At 51.4% G+C, this 16,434-nt stretch overlaps 1 protein-coding gene across 2 annotated transcripts in view; it reads right to left on the reverse strand.

Annotated features, from left to right (window-relative positions):
• DNAI1 (dynein axonemal intermediate chain 1) overlaps positions 1–16,434 on the reverse strand; it is a 524,712-nt gene that overhangs the window by 331,707 nt on the left and 176,571 nt on the right. For both annotated transcript variants that reach the window (XM_030192851.1, XM_030192850.1), the window contains exon 8: positions 1,561–1,620. In XM_030192851.1, the coding sequence (XP_030048711.1) occupies positions 1,561–1,620 (60 nt within the window). The remainder of the gene's footprint in view (positions 1–1,560; positions 1,621–16,434) is intronic.

Below are 16,434 nucleotides of genomic sequence, written 5' to 3' on the forward strand. Positions count from 1 at the left end.
CCAAGAAGCAGTCATTTATTACATCTAAGTGTTTTACCTCCCTAGCACTCCCTGATGTAGCATTTTTCCAGTCAATATTGGGGTAACTGAAATCACTTATTATAATGTTGCCCAATTTGCCACTTTCCTAATTGGCTTACTGCTCGCTATACAGGAAGTACTGCTGGGATACCGTAGAAGCACGGTGGTATTTCCCACCCCTAGCACGCCATCATTTCAGGCACCACAAAAATGTATTTATTTTTGTAGCGCTGGAGTGTGCCTGGCGGTAATCAAGCAGTGCCGCGTGCTGCCCGGTTACCACCGGGTTAACATGGGAACCCTTACTGCCACCTCAATGGGTGATGGTAAGGGCTCCCCTGCGAAATGGCCATGTGGCAAGTGCTTTACTTGCCGCACGGCCATTTCCTGTCGGAAAGCAAGACTTCCCTTTTACCAGCTGTGGTAAAAGAGGGCCTTGGCACGTGTGTAAAACACGCGCTGATGCCAGCGTTGGCCCCCTTTTGCCGCAGGTTGGTAAAAGGGGCCCTTAAAATCTATTCTAGCCTGAATTGGCAGCCAGCGTGAAAATCTCTCAATAAAGAAGTAATATGCTCAATCTAGCTGCACAATTCTGCAAAAATTGTAACCTTTCCTGGGTTACAAGGGTCTATCAAATACCAACATAGAGAGAACTGTAGTAATCATCCATATGTGGTAAAATAATGGCCTGAACCAATTTTCTAAATTGAGCAGAGAAAAATGTCAACCTGATAGCCCTAAGTTGTCTTAATTCAAAAAAATAGACTCCTGCTTAAATTGTTGACCTGATTTTCCAATTGACAATTGTGAGTTTAGCATAAAACCCAGAACCCTCGGTGAAGTTTCTAAAGCCAAACACTCCCTTGTCCTAAAAGCAATGCCTTTTGGAGCACTGACTAAGGAAGAACAAAAAATAAAGCAATGAAGTTTTAACTGTATTACGTTTTAGCAGATTTTGCAATGCCCATGTTATTAAGGACAGACATACTCATACACACACAGACATGGTAATCTCATATGCCTTGGAAAGTAAGCTAAAATAGTTTAATAGTTTAAAATACTTAATATATCACCCTATTTGTCAGACAAGTGAGAGTGGTTTACAATATTAATAATTAAGAAAGAGCAGAATGCCAAAATAGGAAAGCACCTTCCAAACTCCAACCAACACATGTCAAGCAGCACTAACACCCAAACACACACAGTTACGAACTTACGTACTTGCTTACTCACAAGCCACCTATCTGGGAGCCAACACAGACCTCAGTATCCCAAAAATTTAGTAAAAAAAAAAAAAAAAGATCCAATTTTACCCTAAATACTCTGTAGGACTGCTCTTTTTTGTGGTAGATGATTCCACAAAAAAAAAGGAAAATACCAGACAAAATGTGGTCTAAAGACGTAGAACTAAATTCTTTATCTGTTTTCTTAAAATGCACGATACCCCTCATGGAAAAGATCTTTTGCTCAAGTGAGGAAGGCAAGGAAAAAAAGCAATGGAAATGATTTCAGTAAAATGTCAAAGATAGTACTAATTACCTGGTTAACTGAACCCGAAAATGTTGTTCTTGGAGGTGCTTTTGTTTGAGATCCTCTATCCTATGAAAACAAATGAAAGCTCCAAAATTACAATTACAAAGTATATGGTTAATTTCTCAGCATAAACTAGGACCGGCCTAATCATGAGAGCACTAAATTATGATTTATGGACCCCTCAGGACACGGAGTTCAAGGCTCATCTCTGCTACTGTCTTTTTTGTAACCGACAACTCACATTGGGGCCCTTTTATTAAGCCGCGTAGGTGCCTATGCGCGCCCAATGCGTGTCAATTTGGAATTACTGCCCAGCTACCGTGTGGCCCAGACGGTAATTTGGATTCCCAGTTCAGGCAGCTCCTTGTGACTCTGGGCAAGTCACTTAACCCTCCATTGCCCCATGTAAGCCGCATTGAGCCTGCCATGAGTGGGAAAGCGCGGGGTACAAATGTAACAAAAAAAAAATTCATTTTTATGTGCGTCCACTACGCGTGCTGAAAAATAATTTTTATATTTTGGCACGTGGGCGGTAATCGGCATTTCAACGCTTGCTGACCATTACTGCCAAGTTAATGCGTGATACCTTACTGCTATGTGAATAGGTGGCGGTAAGATCTCAGATCCAAAATGGACGCGTGCCAATTTTCATTTTGCCACACGTCCATTTTTGGCTCCCCCCCCCCCCCAAAAAAGGCATTTTTTTACAGGTGCGCTGAAAAATGGATCTGTGCGCGTCCAAAACACAGGCCTACACTAGCACAGGCCACTTTTCAGCCCACCTTAGTAAAAGGACCCCATTATTTATTTTATTTTTTTAGTTACATTTGTACCCAGCATTTTCCCACTCATGGCAGGCTCAATGCGGCTTACATGGGGCAATGGAGGGTTAAGTGACTTGCCCAGAGTCACAAGGAGCTGCCTGTGTCTGAAGTGGGAATCAAACTCAGTTCCTCAGTTCCCCAGGACCAAAGTCCACCACCCTAACCACTAGGCCACTCCTCCACTGTTGCTACTATTTGAGATTCTACATGGAATGTTGCTATTCCACTAGCAACATTCCATGTAGACGTTGGCCCTTGCAGATCACCAATGTGGCTGCGCAGGCTTCTGTGAGTCTGACGTGCAGGACGTCAGACTCACAGAAACAGAAGCCTGCGCAGCCTTCTACATGGAATGTTGCTAGTGGAATAGCAACATTCCATGTAGAATCTCCAATAGAAGCAACATTCCATGTAGACTCTCCAATAGTATCTATTTTATTTTTGTTACATTTGTACCCCGCGCTTTCCCACTTATGGCAGGCTCAATGCGGCTTACATGGGGCAATGGAGGGTTAAGTGACTTGCCCAGAGTCACAAGGAGCTGCCTGTGCCTGAAGTGGGAATCAAACTCAATTCCTCAGGACCAAAGTCCAACACCCTAACCACTAGGCCACTCCTCCACTCTTGCTACTATTTGAGATTCTACATGGAATGTTGCTATTCCACTAGCAACATTCCATGTAGACGTTGGCCCTTGCAGATCACCAATGTGGCTGCGCAGGCTTCTGTGAGTCTGACGTGCAGGACGTCAGACTCACAGAAACAGAAGCCTGCGCAGCCTTCTACATGGAATGTTGCTAGTGGAATAGCAACATTCCATGTAGAATCTCCAATAGAAGCAACATTCCATGTAGAATCTCCAATAGTATCTATTTTATTTTTGTTACATTTGTACCCCGCGCTTTCCCACTTATGGCAGGCTCAATGCGGCTTACATGGGGCAATGGAGGGTTAAGTGACTTGCCCAGAGTCACAAGGAGCTGCCTGTGCCTGAAGTGGGAATCAAACTCAATTCCTCAGGACCAAAGTCCAACACCCTAACCACTAGGCCACTCCTCCACTGTTGCTACTATTTGAGATTCTACATGGAATGTTGCTATTCCACTAGCAACATTCCATGTAGACGTTGGCCCTTGCAGATCACCAATGTGGCTGCGCAGGCTTCTGTGAGTCTGACGTGCAGGACGTCAGACTCACAGAAACAGAAGCCTGCGCAGCCTTCTACATGGAATGTTGCTAGTGGAATAGCAACATTCCATGTAGAATCTCCAATAGAAGCAACATTCCATGTAGAATCTCCAATAGTATCTATTTTATTTTTGTTACATTTGTACCCCGCGCTTTCCCACTTATGGCAGGCTCAATGCGGCTTACATGGGGCAATGGAGGGTTAAGTGACTTGCCCAGAGTCACAAGGAACTGCCTGTGCCTGAAGTGGGAATCAAACTCAATTCCTCAGCTCCCCAGGACCAAAGTCCACCACCTTTACCACTAGGCCACTCCTCCACTCCTGTACTTGTGAAACTCCGTCAATTTTCAGCAGCACGGCAACTGCGTAAAGTTAAACAGAGAGCTGATCCGTTTCACATTATGCAGATTTTCAAGAAATTCTGTCCATCCAAGTAGGATCACTGAAAATAGATAGCATGAAGGCCGCTTGATGATGGCCACCTTTTATCTGTATTTGAGACAAAACCTGGCACTGCTTGTTTTAGTTTCAGACATACTGCAAAAATGTGATGATACAAAATCAAATGAAGAAAACATTTGGCCTCTGTTAAAGAAGACCCGAAGGAAAAAAAAATAGATTGCGCCATTTGTCACAAAGAGTCTTAGCCTAGAAGTGGCGGGCTTACGGACAGGACTTGATGAAAAATGAGAAAGTTCTAATATTACTGCAAAGCTGACTCGGGGAACAAGACAATCAGAAGGCTTCGTGGCACACTGCGGCTGAAAAGAAGCAGGAAAAAAAAATCTGAACACATAGGGGTGGGGGATTGACACTGCTCTTCAGAATGATTTGTTCTTGCAAATAGAACACAAAATAAGCCAAGGCATGCCCTGGAAAGCATCCAGTTGGGGCTGAGCTACTCGTGTGACTTGTTTTCAGAGATGTACATTAGAAAATCCTGTCATCTGTTCAAAGCCAAACGTTTAAAAAAACAAAGCGTGCATTAAATTTAACCTGAAAAGAAAGATAAAGGTAGCACTAAACTTTAAAGCAGATGACAATAGTACAAGGAACTGTGGGTTGAGATCCTGGGGACAAAAGGTTCAATTCCCTCTGCAGCTTTGTGTGACCCTGGGCAAGTCGCTTGGGGGCCTTACTAAAGGTTTGTTGCATGGCAACGGGCTTGCCGTGCAGCAACCCAGAACTACCGCTGGCCCAACGCAGCCAATGACAGAAGATCCGCCTCCAGCGTGCGCCATTTTCGGCACAGCAAATTTAAAAAAAATATATACTGCTGGGGTAGAATGGGAGCCCTTACCGCACGGCCATGTGTTTTTTCTGGGGGGGGGGGGGGGGTTACAAGCTGTGGTAAAAAGGGCCCTGGCACGCTGCGAAAATGGCTGCTGGCACTACCGCCGAGCACTTTTTACCTCAGCTTGGTAAAAGGATTCCCTAGTCCTCCATTGCAGTGGCGTTCCTAGGGGGGCTGACACCCGGGGCGGATCGTCGATGCGCCCAGGCCCCCGGGTGCAGCGCCCCCCGGATGCAGCGCAACCCCCCCTCCGGAGAAAGGACACCCCCCCCCGTGAAAGAACCCCCCGTCCGGGTGCACGCCGCTGGGGGGTGCTGCGCGCGCCTGTCCGTCATTCGTTCCATGCTCCCTCTGCCCTGGAACAGGAAGTAACCTGTTCCGGGGAAGAGGGAGCATGGAACGAACGACAGACAGGCGCGCGCGGCACCCTCCCCCCTCCCCCGCCCCCCCCCCCCCCCCCCCAGCGGCATGCACCCGGGGCGGACCGCCCCCCCCCCCCCCAGGAACGCCACTGCTCCATTGCCCCAGGTACAATATATAAATTAGATTGTGAGCCAGTTAGGGACAGTGCAAAGTACCTGTAACAGAAACTGTAAACCGCATAGTCGTCTCAGGGCTCACTTGCGGTATATCAGGTTCTATAAATAATAGTAATAATAACCTTCAATAGACTTCCAACTGCCAAGCTTGATCACTGGAAAAATGCACCTTCTATTGGAATTTAGGTCTTTACTCGGAACCCTTCAATAATTGTTAAAGGAGAGAGTACAGCTAAAATCCTAAGAATATCGGGGGGGGAAAAAAGGAAACACCAGAAATCTGTCAGCAGCATAATTATGGAGCATACAGTCATGGGGTCGATATTCAAAGGCCTTTATCTGGTTAGCTATGGGAGTTAACTGGATAAATAGCAGATTTTAACATTTATTCCTCTCCTGATCCCATGCAGATGGGTACAGATTTGACCGGACAAGACAAAGTCCAGGCAGAATTGAAATGGTTTATTTATCTATTTTATTTATTTGCTGCATTTGTATCCCACATTTTCCCACCTATTTGCAGGCTCAATGTGGCTTACATTATGCCGCAAAGGTGATCACCATTAACGGAATGATAAATACAAAAAGGTGTTACAATCAAGGTACATGAAAATATCGCATAGATTAGATATGATAATAAATATCGAATGAATTGGGAGAAATAGGAAAATGATTCATAACAGGTAATAAGAATTGAATAGGACATGTTAAAACATTCAATATTGTTAAAGTAAATTAAAGTAACCAGATTGCAGAAGTCGATGTTGGCTTGATCTGATACATATTAGGTTTTAAGTCTTTTGTGAAGTATTCGTGTTATAAGTCTTTTTGAAATGGTTGAATGTGAGAGGGCCTGGAGGGGCTGTGGGGATATGGCTCTGAGGAAACTAGAGCATGCTGTCATTTAGCGTTATGCAGGTAATAATAACCAGATTATTCCTGCTTTCTCTGCAACACTGACTTAATTGGTAAACCACTGAATGCTTCAAGTTAACCATATGGGTTGCTGCTGAATATTGCCTTATAAGGGCTGGATTTTCAGGGGGCCCAGTGATCATTTTAAATTAAGCACTGGCAACTAAGCGGCCCCTTTACAAAAGGGTTGCCAAGCGGCAACCCAGAACTACCGCTGGCCTAATGTGGCCGCCGTTGGTAGTTCTGCCTTGAGATTGTGCTATTCCCGGCATGCCGGAAAATATTTTTATTTTTACCATGGCGCTAACCCGGCGGTAATTGGACAGCATGTTACCGTGGAAGCCCTTACCGCCACCTCAATGAAAGAAGTAAGTGTTCCCCACCGCATGGCCATGCAGTAAGAGTAATCTTATTGCGTGGCTATTTTATTTTTAGGGTCTTTACCCGCTACAGTAAAAACGGCTCTTCAGTAGCGCTGGGGGCTGTTTTCCCATGTGCCAGGGCCCTTTTTACCGCAGCAGGTAAAAAGCCCCTAAAAATAAAATGGGCATGCAGTAAGATTACTCTTACCGCGTAGCATTGTGGCGGGGAGCACCTGGCAGTAAGGGCTCCCACAGTAACTGGGTGGTAACCGGGCAGCGCTGGTCTAGCGCTGCAATAAAAATAACAAAAATATTTTCCGATGCGCTGGAAATGGTGTGTGCTCGAGGTGGAACTGCGTTGGGGCAACCCTTTTCATAAAAGGGCCCCTTAGCATGTATATTTAGCACTATTATTGGTATAGTGAGAGCCGCTGAATATACAGATAATACTGTCACTGTGATGACAATATCCATTTAGCTTAACCAGCTATTCAGCAGGCCTACATTAAACATGTACGTTATCTGAATAGCAGGTGAATATAGTCATTCTGAAGATAATCTTTTGGTCTACCCTTATGCTTTCCCCCTTTTTACATGGATAGAATTCAAGCTGTTTACTGATTTATTCTACTACTACTACTAGTTATCATTTCTATAGCGCTACTAGACGTACGCAGCGCTGTACACTTGAACATGAAAAGACTGTAAGCTCTGTCGAACAGGGACTATCTAATCAGGACAGACAAACAGGATAAACAAGAGATAAGGGAATATTAAGGTGAAGATGATAAAATAAGGGTTCTGAACAAGTGAATAAGGGTTAGGAGTTAAAAGCAGCATCAAAAAAGGTGGGCTTTTAGCTTAGATTTGAAGACGGCCAGAGATGGAGCTTGACGTAGCGGCTCAGGAAGTCTATTCCAGGCATATGGTGCAGCAAGATAAAAGGAACGGAGTCTGGAGTTAGCGGTGGAGGAGAAGGGTGCACAGGGCCGTGCCAAGGGTCTCTGGTGCCCCCCTGCAGCCTATCAGTTGGCGCCCCCCCCACCAGTTTGGCACAAGATGCAAAGGAAATAGGAGCTGAAAGATGGAGTGCAGATCTTTTCAAGAAGGCATACCGTAATCATCCATCTTAAACACTAAATAATAACACTACACAGGATCTATCCCTCCCCATCTTCAAATCCTTGCTAAAAGCCCACCTCTTCAATGTCGCTTTCGGCACCTAACCATTGGACTAACCAGGAAACCCAGATTGCCCCAATTTGATTGACTGCATTCTTGTCCCTTAAGATTGTAAGCTCCTTTGAGCAGGGACTGTCCTTCTTTGTTAACTTGTACAGCGCTGCATAACCATAGTAGCGCTTTAGAAATGTTAAATAGTAGTAGTACTATACAGAACCGAAAGCCTATCACATGATTGATTACCCTCCTTGCTACCTATATTTAAGTACTACCACTTCAAACCTCATGTCGAATAGAATCTCTCTATAGCAGATGACTACTGCTTATCATTTACAATCCATTTTATTACTCATCAGCTTATCTTCCTTGTTCCTTTCCTCCTGCCTTGGTCTCCCCTCCTCCCCCCCCCCCCCCACACAGAAATTTCCTCCTTGTTTTTCCAATCTTCCTCTTTGCCTTTCTGTTCCATCAGTTCTTATTTTCCTTTCCTGCCCTTACTCTCCCCTCCTTCATTCCTCCCTGATTCTAGGATTCTAGCTTGTTCTCCCCCCCCCCCCAACAGAAATTTCCTTGCCTGCCTTGTCTTTCTTTTCTTCTTCCCCAGCTGGCCTGGTGGTTCCAGTTCCCCCACCCAACCTGCAGCCTCAAATGTACTTAAAGTAGGCCCACCACGCCACGCCAGCCAGCAGCCATTATAATGAAAAGTACAACAACAAGGGCAGGCAAAACCTTACCAATGATGTCCAGTTCAAGCCACTGCCACAGAACAGCAGCGGATCCAAGCAGCGCGGTGCCGGCTCGCCTATCCTCTCTCCTGTAGGGCAGCACTAACGTGGCATTGGCACTCGGCTCGGCAACACCCCCCCCCCCCCCCCATAGGCGGTCGGTGGCCCAACTCTTTGGGGAGGCTAAAGGGGCGGGGTTAGGGGTGGGGCCGGGTGGAGCTTAAATCCATAATTGTCTGATCACACACAGAAAAAAATAAATAAATGTCACAATTAATACCTTTTATTAAATTTAGATATTAGTTATGTATCATATGTCAAAGAATAAAGTGGTTGCTCAAAGCATATACTAACCACAATCGCTCAACTGCAAAACACTATGCACAACTTTGTGCAAAAACACACTCTGAACCTTACTGTACCATAAATATTACACTGGGCAGAAACTAATACACCAATATACCACCCATACGGAAAATGCAGACCGTCAACAATATTGAAACAAGGGATCATAATATCACAATTCTCATGTAGAGCCACAAAACATCTTAATTCATGTTTAATGTGGGATAAAATGTCATAAATAAGTAAATGAACTTTTAATGTTGAACACCTAATTCTCAAAGTAGACATATTCCAAACACTATAATGAAAATAAAATGATCTTTTCTACCTTTGTTGTCTGGTGACTTTGTTTTTCTGATTGTGCTGGCCCAGTATCCGATTCTGCTGCTATATGTCCTCTTAACTCCGTTTCCAGGGCTTCCTTTCCATTTATTTGTTTACTTTCCGCCTTTCTTCTTCATTTCTTGTCCTACATCCGTAAGTAAAAGCTGGGTCCTCCGCAAACTTGACTGTCCAGTGGATCCAGCTTTTGCCTATTTTCTTCATCCATGTGCAGTTTTTCTACTCTCTTCCTTTTCCATCATCTCATCTCCTTCCTCACTCCACCCTCCCCTCCATCCACCCATGTCCAGCAACTCTCTTCTCCCCTGCCCTCTCCTCTCCCCTTCATCCACCATGTGCAGCAACCCTCATCTCCCCTCCATCCACCTATGTCCAGCAACCCTCCTCTCCCCTGCCCTCTCCTCTTCATCCACCATGTGCAGCAACCCTCCTCTCCCCTGTCCTCTCCTCTCCCCTTCTTCCACCATGTGCAGCAACCCTCCTCTCCCCTTCCCTCCATCTACCCATGTCCAGCAACCCTCCTCTCCCCTGCCCTCTCCTTTCCCCTTCATCCACCATGTGCAGCAACCCTCCTCTCCCCTTCCCTCCATCCACCCATGTCCAGCAACCCTCCTCTCCCCTGCCCTCTCCTTTCCCCTTCATCCACCATGTGCAGCAACCCTCCTCTCCCCTTCCTTCCCTCCATCCACCCATGTCCAGCAACCCTCCTCTCCCCTGCCCTCTCCTTTCCCCTTCATCCACCATGCGCTGCAACCCTCCTCTCCCCTTCCCTCCATCTACCCATGTCCAGCAACCCTCCTCTCCCCTGCCCTCTCCTTTCCCCTTCATCCACCATGTGCAGCAACCCTCCTCTCCCCTTCCCTCCATCTACCCATGTCCAGCAACCCTCCTCTCCCCTGCCCTCTCCTTCCCCTTCCTTCCACCATGTGCATGCAACCCTCCTCTCCCCTTCCCTCCATCTACCCATGTCCAGCAACCCTCCTCTCCCCTGCCCTCTCCTTCCCCTTCATCCACCATGTGCAGCAACCCTCCTCTCCCCTTCCCTCCATCCTACCCATGTCCAGCAACTCTCCTCTTCCCCTGCCCTCTCCTTTCCCCTTCATTCCACCATGTGCAGGCAACCCTCCTCTCCCCTTCCCTCCATCTACCCATGTCCAGCAACCCTCCTCTCCCCTGCCCTCTCCTTCCCCTTCATCCACCATGTGCAGCAACCCTCCTCTCCCCTTCCCTCCATCTACCCATGTCCAGCAACCCTCCTCTCCCCTGCCCTCTCCTTTCCCCTTCATCCACCATGTGCAGCAACCCTCCTCTCCCCTTCCTTCCCTCCATCTACCCATGTCCAGCAACCCTCCTCTCCCCTGCCCTCTCCTTTCCCCTTCATCCACCATGTGCAGCAACCCTCCTCTCCCCTTCCCCTCCATCTACCCATGTCCAGCAACCCTCCTCTCCCCTGCCCTCTCCTTTCCCCTTCATCCACCATGTGCAGCAACCCTCCTCTCCCCTTCCCTCCATCCACCCATGTCCAGCAACCCTCCTCTCCCCTGCCCTCTCCTTTCCCCTTCATCCACCATGTGCTGCAACCCTCCTCTCCCCTTCCCTCCATCTACCCATGTCCAGCAACCCTCCTTTCCCCTGCCCTCTCCTCTCCCCTTCATTCCACCATGTGCAGCAACCCTCCTCTCCCCTTCCCTCCATCCACCCATGTCCAGCAACCCTCCTCTCCCCTGCCCTCTCCTTTCCCCTTCATCCACCATGTGCTGCAACCCTCCTCTCCCCTTCCCTCCATCTACCCATGTCCAGCAACCCTCCTTTCCCCTGCCCTCTCCTCTCCCCTTCTTCCACCATGTGCAGCAACCCTCCTCTCCCCTTCCCTCCATCCACCCATGTCCAGCAACCCTCCTCTCCCCTGCCCTCTCCTTTCCCCTTCATCCACCATGTGCAGCAACCCTCCTCTCCCCTTCCCTCCATCCACCCATGTCCAGCAACCCTCCTCTCCCCTGCCCTCTCCTTTCCCCTTCATCCACCATGTGCAGCAACCCTCCTCTCCCCTTCCCTCCATCCTACCCATGTCCAGCAACCCTCCTCTCCCCTGCCCTCTCCTTTCCCCTTCATCCACCATGTGCAGCAACCCTCCTCTCCCCTTCCCTCCATCCACCCATGTCCAGCAACCCTCCTCTCCCCTGCCCTCTCCTTCCCCTTCATCCACCATGTGCTGCAACCCTCCTCTCCCCTTCCCTCCATCTACCCATGTCCAGCAACCCTCCTCTCCCCTGCCCTCTCCTTTCCCCTTCATCCACCATGTGCAGCAACCCTCCTCTCCCCTTCCCTCCATCTACCCATGTCCAGCAACCCTCCTCTCCCCTGCCCTCTCCTTCTCCCCTTCCTTCCACCATGTGCTGCAACCCTCCTCTCCCCTTCCCTCCATCTACCCATGTCCAGCAACCCTCCTTCCCCTGCCCTCTCCTTCCCCTTCTTCCACCATGTGCAGCAACCCTCCTCTCCCCTTCCCTCCATCCACCCATGTCCAGCAACCCTCCTCTCCCCTGCCCTCTCCTTCCCCTTCATCCACCATGTGCAGGCAACCCTCCTCTCCCCTTCCCTCCATCTACCCATGTCCAGCAACCCTCCTTCCCCTGCCCTCTCCTCTCCCCTTCATCCACCATGTGCAGCAACCCTCCTCTCCCCTTCCCTCCATCCACCCATGTCCAGCAACCCTCCTTCTCCCCTGCCCTCTCCTTCCCCTTCATCCACCATGTGCATGCAACCCTCCTCCCCCCTTCCCTCCATCTACCCATGTCCAGCAACCCTCCTCTCCCCTGCCCTCTCCTCTCCCCTTCATCCACCATGTGCAGCAACCCTCCTCTCCCCCCTTCCCTCCATCCACCCATGTCCAGCAACCCTCCTCTCCCCTGCCCTCTCCTTTCCCCTTCATTCCACCATGTGCATGCAACCCTCCTCTCCCCTTCCCTCCATCTACCCATGTCCAGCAACCCTCCTCTCCCCTGCCCTCTCCTCTTCCCCTTCATTCCACCATGTGCAGCAACCCTCCTCTCCCCTTCCCTCCATCTACCCATGTCCAGCAACCCTCCTCTCCCCTGCCCTCTCCTTCCCCTTCTTCCACCATGTGCAGCAACCCTCCTCTCCCCTTCCCTCCATCTACCCATGTCCAGCAACCCTCCTCTCCCCTGCCCTCTCCTCTCCCCTTCTTCCACCATGTGCAGCAACCCTCCTCTCCCCTTCCCTCCATCTACCCATGTCCAGCAACCCTCCTTCCCCTGCCCTCTCCTCTCCCCTTCTTCCACCATGTGCAGCAACCCTCCTCTCCCCTTCCCTCCATCTCACCCATGTCCAGCAACCCTCCTCTCCCCTGCCCTCTCCTTTCCCCTTCATCCACCATGTGCAGCAACCCTCCTCTCCCCTTCCCTCCATCTACCCATGTCCAGCAACCCTCCTTCCCCTGCCCTCTCCTCTCCCCTTCATCCACCATGTGCACGCAACCCTCCTCTCCCCTTCCCTCCATCTACCCATGTCCAGCAACCCTCCTCTCCCCTGCCCTCTCCTCTCCCCTTCATTCCACCATGTGCAGCAACCCTCCTCTCCCCTTCCCTCCATCCTACCCATGTCCAGCACCCCTCCTTCCCCTGCCCTCTCCCCTCCCCTTCCACCATGTGCAGCAACCCTCCTCTCCCCTTCCCTCCATCTACCCATGTCCAGCAACCCTCCTTCCCCTGCCCTCTCCTTTCCCCTTCTTCCACCATGTGCAGCAACCCTCCTCTCCCCTCCTTCCCTCCATCTACCCATGTCCAGCAACCCTCCTTCTCCCCTGCCCTCTCCTTTCCCCTTCCTTCCACCATGTGCTGCAACCCTCCTCTCCCCTTCCCTCCATCTACCCATGTCCAGCAACCCTCCTTTCCCCTGCCCTCTCCTCTCCCCTTCTTCCACCATGTGCAGCAACCCTCCTCTCCCCTTCCCTCCATCTACCCATGTCCAGCAACCCTCCTTTCCCCTGCCCTCTCCTCTCCCCTTCTTCCACCATGTGCAGCAACCCTCCTCTCCCCTTCCCTCCATCTACCCATGTCCAGCAACCCTCCTTTCCCCTGCCCTCTCCTCTCCCCTTCTTCCACCATGTGCAGCAACCCTCCTCTCCCTCCTTCCCTCCATCTACCCATGTCCAGCAACCCTCCTTTCCCCTGCCCTCTCCTCTCCCCTTCTTCCACCATGTGCAGCAACCCTCCTCTCCCCTTCCCTCCATCTACCCATGTCCAGCAACCCTCCTTTCCCCTGCCCTCTCCTCTCCCCTTCTTCCACCATGTGCAGCAACCCTCCTCTCCCCTTCCCTCCATCTACCCATGTCCAGCAACCCTCCTTTCCCCTGCCCTCTCCTCTTCTTCCACCTTGTGCAGCAACCCTCCTCTCCCCTTCCCTCCATCTACCCATGTCCAGCAACCCTCCTCTCCCCTTCATCCACCATGTGCAGCAACCCTCCTCTCCCCTGTCCTCTCCTCTCCCCTTCTTCCACCATGTGCAGCAACCCTCCTCTCCCCTTCCCTCCATCTACCCATGTCCAGCAACCCTCCTCTCCCCTGCCCTCTCCTTTCCCCTTCATCCACCATGTGCAGCAACCCTCCTCTCCCCTCCCCTCCATCCACCTATGTCCAGCAACCCTCCTCTCCCCTGCCCTCTCCTCTTCATCCACCATGTGCAGCAACCCTCCTCTCCCCTTCCCTCCATCTACCCATGTCCAGCAACCCTCCTCTCCCCTTCATCCACCATGTGCAGCAACCCTCCTCTCCCCTTCCCTCCATCTACCCATGTCCAGCAACCCTCCTCTCCCCTTCATCCACCATGTGCAGCAACCCTCCTCTCCCCTTCCCTCCATCTACCCATGTCCAGCAACCCTCCTTTCCCCTGCCCTCTCCTCTCCCCTTCTTCCACCATGTGCAGCAACCCTCCTCTCCCCTTCCCTCCATCTACCCATGTCCAGCAACCCTCCTTCCCCTGCCCTCTCCTCTCCCCTTCTTCCACCATGTGCAGCAACCCTCCTCTCCCCTTCCCTCCATCTACCCATGTCCAGCAACCCTCCTTTCCCCTGCCCTCTCCTCTCCCCTTCTTCCACCATGTGCAGCAACCTCCTCTCCCCTTCCCTCCATCTACCCATGTCCAGCAACCCTCCTTTCCCCTGCCCTCTCCTCTCCCCTTCTTCCACCATGTGCAGCAACCTCCTCTCCCCTTCCCTCCATCTACCCATGTCCAGCAACCCTCCTTTCCCCTGCCCTCTCCTCTCCCCTTCTTCCACCATGTGCAGCAACCCTCCTCTCCCCCTTCCCTCCATCTACCCATGTCCAGCAACCCTCCTTTCCCCTGCCCTCTCCTCTCCCCTTCTTCCACCATGTGCAGCAACCCTCCTCTCCCCTTCCCTCCATCTACCCATGTCCAGCAACCCTCCTTTCCCCTGCCCTCTCCTCTCCCCTTCTTCCACCATGTGCAGCAACCCTCCTCTCCCCTTCCCTCCATCTACCCATGTCCAGCAACCCTCCTTTCCCCTGCCCTCTCCTCTCCCCTTCTTCCACCATGTGCAGCAACCCTCCTCTCCCCTTCCCTCCATCTACCCATGTCCAGCAACCCTCCTTTCCCCTGCCCTCTCCTCTCCCCTTCTTCCACCATGTGCAGCAACCCTCCTCTCCCCTTCCCTCCATCTACCCATGTCCAGCAACCCTCCTTTCCCCTGCCCTCTCCTCTCCCCTTCTTCCACCATGTGCAGCAACCCTCCTCTCCCCTTCCCTCCATCTACCCATGTCCAGCAACCCTCCTTTCCCCTGCCCTCTCCTCTCCCCTTCTTCCACCATGTGCAGCAACCCTCCTCTCCCCTTCCCTCCATCTACCCATGTCCAGCAACCCTCCTCTCCCCTGCCCTCTCCTTCCCCTTCATTCCACCATGTGCAGCAACCCTCCTCTCCCCTTCCCTCCATCCACCCATGTCCAGCAACCCTCCTCTCCCCTGCCCTCTCCTTTCCCCTTCATCCACCATGTGCTGCAACCCTCCTCTCCCCTTCCCTCCATCTACCCATGTCCAGCAACCCTCCTTTCCCCTGCCCTCTCCTCTCCCCTTCTTCCACCATGTGCAGCAACCCTCCTCTCCCCTTCCCTCCATCCACCCATGTCCAGCAACCCTCCTCTCCCCTGCCCTCTCCTTTCCCCTTCATCCACCATGTGCAGCAACCCTCCTCTCCCCTTCCTTCCCTCCATCTACCCATGTCCAGCAACCCTCCTCTCCCCTGCCCTCTCCTTTCCCCTTCATCCACCATGTGCAGCAACCCTCCTCTCCCCTTCCTTCCCTCCATCCACCCATGTCCAGCAACCCTCCTCTCCCCTGCCCTCTCCTTTCCCCTTCATCCACCATGTGCAGCAACCCTCCTCTCCCCTTCCCTCCATCCACCCATGTCCAGCAACCCTCCTCTCCCCTGCCCTCTCCTTTCCCCTTCATCCACCATGTGCTGCAACCCTCCTCTCCCCTTCCCTCCATCTACCCATGTCCAGCAACCCTCCTTTCCCCTGCCCTCTCCTCTCCCCTTCTTCCACCATGTGCAGCAACCCTCCTCTCCCCTTCCCTCCATCCACCCATGTCCAGCAACCCTCCTCTCCCCTGCCCTCTCCTTTCCCCTTCATCCACCATGTGCAGCAACCCTCCTCTCCCCTTCCTTCCCTCCATCCACCCATGTCCAGCAACCCTCCTTTCCCCTGCCCTCTCCTCTTCTTCCACCTTGTGCAGCAACCCTCCTCTCCTCTCCCGTCTGCCCTCATTTCCTTTCTGCCGCCGTACCTTTAAATAATATATTTTTGCTGAAGTCGCGGGCAGCACCGGCATTGAAGGCATCAGCAGGCTCATCGCACTTCCAGCAGCCTTCCCTCGCAAGTCGGATGATGGCTCCGCCCTCTTCTGACGTATTTCCTGTTTCTATGAGGGCGGAGCCATCATCCGACTTGCGAGGGAAGGCTGCTGGAAGTGCGATGAGCCTGCTGATGCCTTCAATGCCGGTGCTGCCCGCGACTTCAGCAAAAATATATTATTTAAAGGTACGGAGGGGGGCGGGGCAGTGGCGGGCTAGCCTTCCCAAGCCTCTTATACGGGGCGCCTATGCCCCCCCCCCCCCCAAAGTCCTCCA

This window comes from Microcaecilia unicolor, chromosome 2 (genome assembly GCF_901765095.1).
Source record: "Microcaecilia unicolor chromosome 2, aMicUni1.1, whole genome shotgun sequence".
Taxonomy (NCBI): Eukaryota; Metazoa; Chordata; class Amphibia; order Gymnophiona; family Siphonopidae; genus Microcaecilia; species Microcaecilia unicolor.